Below are 13,751 nucleotides of genomic sequence, written 5' to 3' on the forward strand. Positions count from 1 at the left end.
AATGTAGATGCATAGTATTAGGACCTTGAAATTAATGGATTTCAAACTCTGTTTGAAAGTTCCTATCTATTAACATCTTTTGTTTACAGTGAAATAAACCAAGTATGTACAGAACATCTGGGGGTTCAGTCAAAACACATTCAATAATGCTCAGCCTTCCCATTTACACTACACACAATTCTCATAAACAGGCCTCCAAACAGACAGATTTATTTCTGATGTGACTTAAGTGCAATGTAACTAGAACTAAAAATAAATATAGATTATGAATTTTTAAAAAATGCTTCAAATAAAGGAATAGCAATTAAGTCTTGAGGGATGCATTTCCTGCTATCATGAAGGCTTATGCATAATTATGAAAAAACGCAATGATATCTTGACTTAAAACACTTGTAAACTAACATAAATCTTGATTGCAGTGAAGATTTTTTCGCATTTATACAATTTAAAGGAACTCAAAATCAGACTGTCATCTCAGATGATGGCCTTTGAATCTAACACGGTTGGCTCCCAAGAACATTATGTTGCCTATGGATGTTTTCTAGAAGGAATTAAAAATTCGTACCAAATAGAAGTTTTGTGTTATAAAGTCTTTTTAAACAACTGTGGTAGCGAATTAAGTGAACCCATGTTATTGTCTCTTTCTTGTGGCTGGCCTTGGTGGCAAGACTTCCTGTTCCTTCACTTTGGCTCTGCTTGTCTTGTATGATTTGTTTGTTTTCAGTAGAAGATGCTTTGGGACTTTCAGAGACAACATTGTATCCATCTGCAAACCCAACAACAGTTCAACAATACACATTAAGTGAATGGTTGCAATTGAAAAGCTGTTTCTGCATTGTGTTGGAATTGACTAATCGCTAACTAAAAATATAACTTGTCAACCTGGTTATATTTTTCATAAGAGGAAAATTCTTCCTATTCTGCTTTAATACTGGTTGAACTGGTAAAGAAAATATTTCATAAATCATGGCCTTGAATCTGACTGGTCCTTGCAAAGAAGCTAAAAGGAGAGCAAGGTGCTCTCTCTTCTCTGAATTTAAATACAAAACCATTATTTCTATACATTGTTCAGTAGCAGATATTTACTAAATGGAAAAAATACTAGGAGTCTTCAGTTAACTACAGCAGTTGAACATCCCCGTTATATCGACCTGAACTCAGAAGAGTTAGGTACTCTGAAATGTTTATTGTTAGCTTCAATCCAGTTGCTTTTAGATATAAAGCACATTATCAATGAAATGTGTTCTTGACTACGGATTAAAAAAATTTTTGGTTTTTTATGCTGCCTAAAAGTTATACTTATGCAAAAAGAGGAAAAAAAAAATCAGTACAGTTATCACTGTATCACTGCTTACATTCAATTTTTTTTTTCCACTGTATTAGTACATGGCTCTCTCAAAAGCCTACACAATTCTTCTGCTCTGTTTCTCATTCCAAATTGAACAAACATTATGTTACAGTAATTCCTAATAGTAAAATTCCAGAAAGTAATTATGTGTGCTTCAACAAAATCTGAATGTCTCCATTATTCCTGATATTTTGCTGTCAATTGTAAAACCAGGATTTAGTTAAAATGGCCACATTGTTTATAGATGAAACTTAAACAATGTGTTTCACTAATGGTTTTACAGAAAATATTTAGCATGCTGTGCTGATTATTTCTATTTGAATTTACCGTTATATATTTTGACCTACTATTGCTTTTCAACATTTTCTATTCTTCTTTGTATTGCCTAACAGAACTATCAGGCGAAACACCTGCTGCATTTGCTAAAAGAAAAGATAATCTGTAATTATAAGCAAATGGAGCTAGTACAAAACAATCAGATTGATGGAAAGTCTTAGCATACAACATTTGTTTTCATAAACCAATCAAAACACATAAATTTAAACACTGTACAGTAACTAGACATTGCTCAGCTTTGCCAGCAACTATCAGGCAGTGCAATTCAATCTTTGTCAGTCACTGGGATCATTGAAATTAAGCCACTGAACCAAAATTTTATCACTAAATTAATGGTTCCGAGTTTAAAAATAAATATAGACATTTTGCCTTAGTGTTTGTATAACATTTAGCAACCATTATCCCAGAATTCCTAGTTTTGCTCATTTTTTTTTAAATCAGAAAATTCCATTTCATCAGCTCCATTAGCTGTAAAATAAATGCAAAGTTGGAAATAAACCAGGCAAAGGCAAAGTTCTCCCAAGCTAATGGACGCATCTCTAAATGATAATCCATTGGACTGGAAAGACAGTGAAAATGTTTTTATTATATTGACTTTGACTTTTAGAATACAGTACCTAGGCAGATAACTTTGCAAGATTTTGAGTTTGTTGCTTTTAGCATTTAATTGGTTGGGGTTTGGGGGCCAGGGCGAGGGGCAGGGAAAGACAAGCTATTCAACACCAACTCGTCTTTGCCAAATCAAAAGAAAAACTGAAAATCTCCAAGGAAAAGCTAATATACCTAGGGAAAAAAGTCAGTTCTAAATCAGCGTTTGAAAAGCAAGCAATGATGACTGATAGGGGGCCAAGACCTACTCTAGAAGTCTGGGGAAGTCCTGTGACAAAGGTCCATCTGTTTTTCTAAAAGTATGTCAGTGTGTGCATGCTGTCTTTCTGAGCCAAACTATTCAAACAATGCAATTTTTCTTAACCTACTGAGTGCGTGCACACGCTGGTATTTAAAGACCCATTCGGTCTACTCAATATTTTGTACTGCTACGCAGGATGAGGATTTTGCTTTTACTTTCCAAATTTGACTTAAAATTTTTCACAAAGGAAAATTAGATATTAAATGTATTACTAGATTACATGGCATAAATAGTTTATTAGTTATTTAATGTTCTAATATTACTAGGTATCAAGGAATACCAGATAAGAAGTCTCTGTATGAAGCAAAAAGATCCATGGAAGCAAATTGTGGGATTTTTTGTTGCTCTGCATCCTTCATGCTGTGTTCTTTAACACTCTTCGTTCCAATTAATAGCTGAGAAGCAAGTACAGCTTCACTGACCTAAAAATAATGTTTATTTTATTCAGAACCAGTTCACTACAATATTTATATAGATTTTAAAATCTGAGAGTAGCAAGATGATGACAAAAAATTGATTACTCAACATACTATATTTTTAAAAGTCAGCGAAATATTCTATTCCTCTCTGACATATGGTACATAGAATACTTAAATAAATCATCAATGCTGACAGCTTAATTGCTACATAAGTGATTTAAAATCAAGTATCCTCACCTGGATGCCACTGAAGTCTACCCACATGTCAAATACATGTGTAGACATACCAGGCAGTGTGCTGGTTTATTTGTACTGAATCAAAGTTGAGGTAAACAGAGTCAGATCTGTCCAAGAGAGATTAAATGCACTACTCATACAGCGTCCATTTTTATTTCCTCAAATAAGACCTATGCCATAAATTTCAGGAAACCTTAATTCTTGTCTCATTTGCTTGTGTAAGTAGGATAAGATGAAATTAAAAAAAAAACCAAAAAAATTACCTCTTCAGAATATTGCACCAACCTGTGTAGCTGCTCTTACTGCAATCCAGGCTTGTACTTTGTAGCCTTCTGATTTCAGAGCCTCCTCAGAAGAAGAGAGTTCTCCAGAAGAGGTCTAAAATTATACCCCAGTTCATAATTAGGATTCTAAATGTATTATGGTAAAATATATATTAAAGATAGAAAAAAGTCCTCCTACTTATAGAATTATTGTTTTATTTACAAGTTGTAAAAATCAGCATTGATTGTGAATCCATGTATTAATTGCTAAAATTGAAAAAAACTATCCAGAGCATACTAATTGGCTGCTCCTGTAAAAATTTTCTCAGAGCAGCTCATACTACAGTCACTACTGTATAGAGTTTTGCTATAATTTTCCATTTTCTGGAGTCTTAATTACCTCTTTTCTCTTATGTTACACATTATGCTTTGAATCTATGGCTTGTAGCCACTTTAAGGTGGTTAAAGCCTTTTACATTTCTCATGCTGTCACTCCTATTTGTACCGAAAAATTGAAATCTCGTAAAGTATAAATATTACCACCTAAAAACCAGCTTTGAATATTATGTTTTCTTTGCAAAGTACAAATTAATTAGTACGTAATCAGAAATGAAAACACTGTTGGTTCTGTTTCTTCCTATTTTAAACAGGAAGACATTTTAAATGTTATAATTCAATCCAATAAACATGAGAAATAACATCAAGCAAGATAAAATTCTACTGCTGTACTATATGATTTCTTTGCGTGATTTTTCTAGTAGGATTTTCAATATCAGTATGATTTATAAGTCACTGTAAGTAATAGTCTGGCAAGGTGCACAATGTTCTAACAGAAATATATTTCCTGCTTTGAAGAGGCTACTACCCAAAAGATAGAAAACATACGTTTGATTTCGAAGGCACCATCTTATCTGTCTGTGACACATGCCCAGTATTTGTGGCAAAATGCAAATATAATAGTGCTATTTCAAGGTATGATCTTCTTATTAACCTGTAAGAAACAACACACAGATCAATCAATGTTACTATCAAAGTAAGCATTGCAATGATACAATCTGACTCCTGCATAAGACTAGCCAGACGGCCTCAACAAATAAATCATTCATCCAGCCCTCATCATCTACTTAGAGTGTATCTTCTTTTGGAAAGCCATGTGATCCTGTTTTAAAGTCTTAGTGAGTCTAAAACATCCCTATGGTATGCTTAACAAATAACACATTGATTTAAGAGTATGTCAAATATAATTTGTACCATGTGCAACAAATATTCCATAAATAAATTGCAGATGTTTAGTAAGAAAACTGTAATTCTACAAGGGAAGTGATCTTTCTGTACAGAATCTGTATGGGTTCCTCTTCCTTCCTGAAGTTAAGGCATATATCCATTGTCCTGGTTTCGCTGAAACATGGGTGGCTGAATTTGGATATGGGTCTTCAGTCAGACTCTTACAAGAATCAGCAAAAATATCCAGTGTGACCAAAACAATCTTTTGTTTCTTCACTGGGCTTAGCTAAGGAACCTTCTCAGTTTTGAGTTCTGTACCAGAATACCTCTTCAGACAGACTCTGCTCACCAGTTCCTGTTCTCCTCCTGTACTTCCTTTTCCTTTCAGTTATTTTTACAGTAGTATTATAAACCAGGCCAAAATCTTACCATCATAGAATGGTTTGGGTTGAAAAGAACCTTTAGAGGTCATCTAGTCCAGCCCCTCTGCCATGGGCAGGGACACCTTCCACTAGATCAGGTTGCTCAGAGCTCTCTCCAACCTGACCTTGAACACTCCCAGGGAGGGGGCATCCACAGCTTCTCAGGGCAACCTGTTCCAGTGTTTCACCACCCTCATTGTAAAAAATTTCTTCCTTACACCTAGTCTGAATCTCCCCTCTTTTGGTTTAAAACCATTACTCCTTATCCTATTGCTACAGGCCCTATTAAAAAGTCTGTCCCCATGTTTCTTACAAGCCCCCTTTAAGTATTGAAAGGCTGCTATAAGGTCTCCCACAGCCTTCTCTTCTCCAGACTGAACAACCCCAATTCTCTCAGCCTTTTCTCACAGGAGAGGTGTTCCAGCCCTCAGATCATTTTCATGGCCCTCCTCTGGACCCGCTCCAGGTCCATGTCTTTCCTGTGCTGAGGGCTCCAGAGGTGGATGCAGGACTCCAGGTGGGGTCTCACCAGAAATGAGCAGAGGGGCAGAATTAATTCCCTCGACCCACTGAAAATCACTATATCTGGAGAACTTCTCCAGCATTTCTATTCCCTATACGTTTATAACAGCCTTTTTATGCAGGTTCCTCCTGGCTCTGTAGTTCTCTCCAGATGTCCCCTATGAATTGGCTTTCCTAAGCACAGCAACAAACTCCTTCTCATGTAGTTACTATTCTGAAGAGAGTCATATTGCAGAGTTGGCTGTTGATATAGTACAAGAAATTCCAGCTTTGGTATGATTTCTGTAAACAAAATGCAAAAGTCAGAGTGCTGTACAGTTCAAGATAGGGCAAACTAAGTGGGAAGGTGGCAAGTTCTACATTTAGTTGGTGACAATTTAGTTAACTTTCTAGTCTTCCTAACAAAAAAGGATTTGAGACATCAAGAAACAAATTTAATTAAACAATCTCATAGATATCAGAGGGCTTGTATAAAGGTGATGGGGATGTTTAGTTCTCTAAAATAAGAAAGCGAAGGTCCATCGATGCTGCAAATTCTTTTAGAAAGGCAGCAGCAAATTAAATAAGAATGTAGCAAATTAAACTTGCAGAACATCACCACAGTCCATTTCGATACTTTCTTGCATCATGCTGACTGCTTGTAGAGGTTTATTACTATGCTACAGCTTCTATGCTCAGAGTTCTGGTTCATTAACTTAAGTAACAAAATACCCAAACAATCAAGGTAAATTGCTGCCTTTACACTGTCTGTAACCAGACATGGCACATTATTCATTAAGACTAGTCAAGAAACTAAAAAAACCCGAAGTCCAATGTATCAGAGCTGCTTGACAGAATTTATTGGCTGGCTTGGCTCTGCTCTTCAGGCATCTTCTATGCCGATAACTAATGCCAAAGTCACTGTCCTGATATCTGTTACAAACACATTTCCTACGCTCCTTCTGCCTCTGTTCTGACTGTTCCTGGCTGCTAACCTTTTCAAGCTGGATTTCTATTATCTGGAAGGGGGCAGACCACAGCTCATCCTCTGAAATATGAATAAAACCCCATTTTAATTGATAGCTCTCTTCCTGGTGTTGACAGAGAGGGTACAAAAATTTGGAAATAGAACAGAAAGCTGTAACTTTGTATACTCTAAAATATGCTTTTAAATGTTCTCAGTATTTGTTTTAAATAAGAGAATAAATACACAGTAGCTGTCCTATACTGCAATAGAAGAAAACTCTCCAAAACATAAAAGATGCTTCATAATAGAAGCCTCACACCAAATCTCAGAAAACTCAAAAAAATACATTCATGTGTGATTAAAATTATTTTGAAAGTTATATAGCTAGTTTCTTACTCAAAGTTTTGGTCCTGTTGCTGGCTGAGTTTTATAGCTTCCAACAGGGTTTCAACAGCTTGAGATGACTTGCTATTGCTTGCTTCCGTTATCTGGCGTTCTACCTTACCTAAGAAAGAAATATTGAAAGCAGATTTGCAAGATTTTTTTTTGTAAGACCCAACCTGTTTTTCCCTCCAGGAAAGTTGAACAACATAGTGCATTACCTACTCTCTTCCTGATATGCAAAATCTTGTCCAGTTTGTTTAAAATGTAATGCACAATGCTTATAAAGCAAATTACTTCATAGAGTTGCTAAACTAATCAAACTTTGGAATCATGATGACTCCTAACGTGCAGTGATCCTAACTAGAAGGCCATTGTGCATGGAGGAGATAATGCACAGGCACAGGCCTGCTCTGTGCTGCGCTGTGCTGCACACACAGCGTGGCCTTCAGGTGTGTGTTCTGCTGCGCACACCCCGTAGCCGCAGGCCCAATGCAGCAGCTAGCTGTAACAGAGGAGCCACTGGAAGCATCTCCTCAGTACCAGTGATTACACCACCTGCCCTTTCTGTAAAGCAAGGAGTTTTTACATGAATATCACAGAATCACAGAATCACAGAATCACAGAATGGTAGGGTTTGGAAGGGACCTCTGTGGGTCATCTAGTCCAACCCTCCTGCCAAAGCAGGGTCACCTACAGCAGGCTGCACAGGACCTTGTCCAGGCTAATATGCTTTTTGTTTGACAGTAGAAATTATGAACAGAATTGTTTTCTTTTAAGAAAATCCTCTAACAGCTCAGAATACCAAAATAAGGCAACCTTTCCACAGACAGGATCTGCGTGTTGTGCTACACCCTGACTAGAAGCCATTAAATACTGCACAACTTGGGCTTCTCAGCATCTGAAGGGACACAGGATTATTTACACTATCCTCTTCTTCTTTATAGAGTTAACTTCAATAAACAGCATTTTAAGAGATACTTTAAAGAGTCTGAGTGCCTTTCTGGCTGGAATTCTAACAAACCAGCACCTCCTGCTGCAAAACATAATGCCACTAAAATCCAAATGCATGCAAACACTGTGTAATTCATTAGCTTTGTTAAATAATTTAGAAATACTATATGAGCCTCTCATCTTCTTTAGTTCAGACTGACGCAGAGAAGCTAATTAGCTGTCTACAGTGTCCTTAATTTCATTGGCTACACCCTTTGATCCCTGATAACACAGAGGTGGGAGAAGTTCTACTGCAGTTTTGAAATTATTTGTTGTGGAATGCATCCTGAACTATGTTGGTGTGATACTAAACACAGGAGAGAGATCTGCAGCCAGACAGGGTGAGAAGAGGCCACATGCATAACATTGCCTATGAAGGCAATCATGATATATAAACAGGGTTTTATTTACCTATCTGAAAAAGAAGTTCAGCTTCCATATCTAATTTTTTTGTTGCAGATGCTCTGCAAAGCATCAATGCTGATTCTAAATGTTTGAGAGCATGTAGCCATTGCAGTGGATCTTCTCTTTCAGGCGTACAAGCTACTTTTTCAGCTAATGTGCATCCTAAGGAAAGAAAAAATACAGTTCTTTCTTAGTAAATTATTAAATAGAAAACCAATTTATGCAAAAAAAGCAACTTTCTTAAAACAAATATTGTTGCACATTTACTGTTACAATCTAATTCTCAAAAATCCGAGTGTTTAATGGATATAAATACAGAACTATAATGTTGCTTCACAACTTTGTGATGCCATTGAGGTTTACCTAGGCCTTCCAAAAGAAGCTCAGGCTACACAAATCAACCCTTTCACAAACTGTCTGGAAAGACTAGCAGAAAGCCACTTCATAACTTTATTTCACCTGGCAGTTGTAGGCAAAATCTAAACTTTCCTGAGCACTTCCAAATTCCCAAATTCTTTTTTTACTAACTAGTCCTAAAGGCTTCTTTGATGTACTGCATACCTCCTACACTGTACTCCCCAGTATTCCTCTGTATTCATAGACTCTTCCTGAAAATGTGGATTCAGAAACAGGAACTGGTTAAACGTGGCCATTACTATGAGTGATTCTGGCCATGCCTGCATTGACAAGCAGTAAAGCACAGTAAGAGTGGATCTCTAAAGCAAACCAGCCGGTGTTGAAGACCTGACAGCCACAGCAGATACATTTCAGAGTGTTTACTTTGGACTACCTCTATTCTAATCCTAAAGGCTAAATACAAAGTAGTGGTTGGGGTGCACCAATGGAACACATCTTCCTGAAAAAGAATCTACAACACTCTGAGGCTGCTCCACAATTTGAACCAAAGTGCAGTAAATGATTTCTAGATTTTCTAGTGAATTGTAAGTCAGATATACACCAAATTAAGTTTACCAGAAGTAACATGGAGACTATATCCCTTTCCCTATATTTGCTATATGGCAACAAATCTCAGACAGATCTTAAAGGTCACCCTCTGTTACTATTCAGCATATTTCCAAGTTTGTATATAAAGAAAGATTATCAAGAAAATTTGTTAAATTAAAGGGTGACAACAATAACAGACACTACGTATTTTATTGGGATAGAGAATTATCACTATTACCTTTATGATTTGATATCATTAGTTAGTTCCCATATAACTGCTTCCGGAGAGATGGAACATATACAGGAAGTTTCCATATAATAAATGCTTTGTACAGAAGTTGGAAAAGTATTCTCAGTTTCCACTTAAAAAAACTGAAGTTCCCATTAGTTTCATCAAGCTATAACATTAATATTTAAGCCTTTGTTGATTATAGTTCCTGTAAGAATTGTACCTTCCTTATACACATTGCATGGAACCCAACAGGCATCCACTGTTGGTTTTCAAAATATTTTGTTTGTATATGAAAACAGTTGATTTACTAAATTCACTTCTGATGAATCAGTTTATCTGCTGTCGCATAAAATATGCATGAAATTGAATGAATAATTAAAAATAATAATGTCTTGCATTTTTCTTACCAATTCTCATTTTGACTTGGGCTAGCAAGTTGATATGTGGCAAGTAGATATTTTTTGTAGGTAGGACCAGGCAAGGCAATGTACTGTCTTCTATTTGCCATTCAATGGGTTCTCCACAAACAAAAACCTATGAAAAGGTTATGCTTTTAATATCAAGTTGCAGACAGCAAATTAAATAGTAGTTCGTTAAAGTTAGGTATTGCAAAACCCTGGAACTCAAATGTGTCTTGTAAAAGAGCACTAGAAAAGGGCTTGATACTCCTAAACTCCTTTACTTCAGTTTGCAATTGTCTTCTTTGCAGAGGAGTTTGGTAGTAAATGAACAATTTCAATGAACCCTTGATCAAATTTATTAATGTTAGGCTTTGGATTCTAGAGCAAATTCCCTCAAATCAGTCTTTAAGAAATAGATCTCCCAAGTAACCCGAGCCCTGGAAAGAAATTGTCATTTCTACAAAGAAATCTGCCATCCAGCAAAGGCCAGAAAAGAAAATGAAAATGACATGTATAGATCAGTCAAACTTTTCATTCATGGAAATAAGGCGATGGAGACATGCTGTAAACTGTTCAGTCTCTTGAAGGCTAGCAAGTCTCACAAGCAGAAGTCTGAGTCTGAAGTGATTCATATGATTCTTTATTACTTGGGGGAACAAACATTTAAATGGATTAAACTCCTGTATTAGGAAATACGAGGAAAGAATTTGGTCCAAAAGCCTTTCTTTATAAACTGTATCAAGAACAGGTGGAGACTGCAGAAGTGCCTATCAATTTTTTGATCACCAAATAAGTATCTAGTTTATTACTATGTGTTCCTCTCACATATTTCATGTCTTTAGATATTTTGGGGGTTATTGCCTATTTAAATTTTTACTTGGAAATTATTTCTTCATACTGGTTTTAACAATCTGTTAATCTAAAACATCATAAACAATATGCTACTTTATACATATTTTCTAATTCAAATTATTCTAAGTTAAGATAAAAAGCTGAATTGTTAAATGTGGATGCTTAAGAGTTAGGAATTTTGAGATGTACATCTTCCATGAGGTGCTCAGTACGAACATATCCCACAGTTCAAATGGGAAAAGTGGGTGTTCCTCAGCTCTTTAAAAGTCAAACTACCTATTTCTATTTTCACATATGCACGTATATTTTGCAAGTATTCAATATTCTTAAACTGTAGGAAAATACTGGACTACATACATGAGTATGCATGATGAGTGTGCATAAATAAGTTTGGTAAGATGAAATACTTCTTTACACTATGTAATCTAGGGAAAATTGAAGTGATCGGTTAATAGGAATAGCCCTCTTTAATAAGTTGTTAAAATAGCTTCTGGAGTAGATAATTAAGATTATTGGAAGAATTTGCAAATGCTGTGTAAGTCACCAACATATACTCACTGCTTTAATGGTAAGCTCATGTGCCAAAACTAGCAAGTTTAATGGTTCCACTGTAGAAGAGCAATGTTCTGTATCCTCTGCTGTTTGCAGTGTTAGTATGTCTGCCAGCAGAAGCATACTTTTCACAAGAGTCAAAGAAGCTGGAGGGGAAATAAATGTATCCTCTTGGAGTAAACTGATGATATCCTGTTTGGACATAGACAACATACACCAAAGTAGTTACTACTTTTGCTGTCTATTTATGAGGACAAATCACACAAAGTGAAAAAACATCCCTATTTTAGAGGCACTGTTTCAAGCTAATTTAATGCTGGCATCAGCTGTTCTGACGACATGAAAATGCATCAAAGAAAAGTGAACAGTTTCTCCTTTGTGCTCAAACCTCCAAAAGAAGTTTAATGCCTGCCACGGGACGTTTTTCTTGCAGGTCAACAATAGCAGCTTGCACCATCATTTCAGCCTGAGTCTCAGTATCACCAAAGGATTCTGCCTCTAGGATTACTTCTTTTATCAGGCTTCTGCGTTCAGCCACATCTTTTTCTAAAAGAAGAGAATATATCAATAGTAAAAATACAATAGAAAAGAGTTTATGGTATCTTCTACCATTCTTTAGAAGTCACTTCCACACTACAAAGTTACAGAAAATCTGACATTATAGATTCCACATTTACCACTTCATCAATTCTGTGCCAAATTTACTTTAAAGAGAAAGAAAACCCACTTTGTTTTTAAATTGCACTTGATTTAAGTTCATCCAAATACATTCTTTATATGTAAGCCACCAGCATAGCTAATTAGATTTTGTGGATCAGATGTCATTCTCACCCACAAAACACATTCTACATACTCAAAAATCTGATCTTAGTTATCATTCCAAAATAGTAACAGCCTTCACAGGAATTATCCAGAAGAGATTAAATATGAGTTTGGCTACAGATCTAGACTGTGATTTTAGTACTTTAAGTGAGCATCAGATTTTATACTAAGTACATAAAACTAAAAAATGAAAAACATTTTATTCATCATCAAACTGCAATAGATGTATTTTGTAGTATCTCATTTAAATTCTTTTTTAAAAAAAGAAATGAAGATTTTTAGGAGATATATAGGAACATTTCATTTATTGCAGATATAAAAAATGAAAAAAAGATTTAAAACTGCAAGTATCAAGCATATTTATTTAACTTAATTATACTAGAACATCTGAAACTTTTTCACACATAAGTGATTTCTCGAAAGATAATGATCATTAAATGAACATTAATATAATGCTTTATGTTTACATGCTCTTGGGAGAGATTGTACTCAGAAATATATTTTCATTTTTGCATTGGATGAAATTAATACAAGTAATTGCTCAGTGATAACACAGCCCCAGAATTAATGTTAATATTTTTTATTTATGAGTAAGAATTGTGTCTGAATAGGCTCACTTGCCCGTTATACTCCAAAAGTCTAAATAAAAAAAGTCTAATACCTTCCATATCACCAACGCCAGATATCTGTGTTACTAGTGCAGTCACTAACATTGTACGACACCTTAGCCACAGATGTACGCTCATATGATCTTGTGCTGTTATACTGTGAGGCAGTCGAACATCTTCAACACACGAGCCCTAATAATTTCCAAAAGCAGTAGATATGTTACTTTCTGAGTCAACTACTACAAACAAAGCAATAAGGCAGCATCAGTCTAAAATAAATCAAATTAAGACAAATATCTTACAAATAATAACATAATTATAACCAGAAGTTTATTTGAAGGGTAGACACATATTTTATTAATAACAGGAGTCCATTATTATTTAACTTTTAATCTATAGGAAAAAAAAGAATTGTAACAAATGGAAATTAAACCAGGCTTTATGGAAGAGTCCATAAATCCATATACTATACGTGTCACGGAGAATAATTCTAACAGTTGGGACGTTATTCCTTTCAAACAGAAGCATTACACAAAACTCTACGGCACATAACAGTCTAATTGTAGAACAGGATCAATATCAAGTTCCTGCACCTCACTAGTGATTAGAAAGAAATTTTTAAATTTTATTTTTAGTTTTTAGTGTTTCTGGTGATTAGAAACAAATATTAAAGTAATATAGTACTGGAAGTGTTTGGGAGAATTCTCAGCTCAACTCCCTGTGCTATCTTCACATATTCTAAACAGTCTTTCTATTACTAAAATTCTACAGTCTATATTCTACAGATTTGTTCCAGCAAGCAATAAATGGACACTGCACCACCTGTATTTTACTCATACAAAAAATCACAGAATCACAGAATCACAGAATAGTAGGGGGTGGAAGGGACCTCTGTGGGTCATCTAGTCCAACCCTCCTGCCGAAGCACGGTCG

At 35.5% G+C, this 13,751-nt stretch overlaps 1 protein-coding gene across 1 annotated transcript in view; it reads right to left on the reverse strand.

Moving 5' to 3' along the window:
• Positions 1-13,751, reverse strand: part of CFAP54 (cilia and flagella associated protein 54) — a 123,681-nt gene that overhangs the window by 10,824 nt on the left and 99,106 nt on the right. The window contains 10 exon segments of the mRNA XM_075428222.1: positions 566-766; positions 2,875-3,016; positions 3,536-3,628; positions 4,399-4,504; positions 7,024-7,132; positions 8,413-8,568; positions 9,991-10,117; positions 11,395-11,580; positions 11,777-11,934; positions 12,872-13,010. Coding sequence (XP_075284337.1) covers positions 566-766; positions 2,875-3,016; positions 3,536-3,628; positions 4,399-4,504; positions 7,024-7,132; positions 8,413-8,568; positions 9,991-10,117; positions 11,395-11,580; positions 11,777-11,934; positions 12,872-13,010 — 1,417 coding nt within the window.

The sequence above is a fragment of the Opisthocomus hoazin genome, chromosome 8, assembly GCF_030867145.1.
Source record: "Opisthocomus hoazin isolate bOpiHoa1 chromosome 8, bOpiHoa1.hap1, whole genome shotgun sequence".
In the NCBI taxonomy this organism is placed as follows: domain Eukaryota; kingdom Metazoa; phylum Chordata; class Aves; order Opisthocomiformes; family Opisthocomidae; genus Opisthocomus; species Opisthocomus hoazin.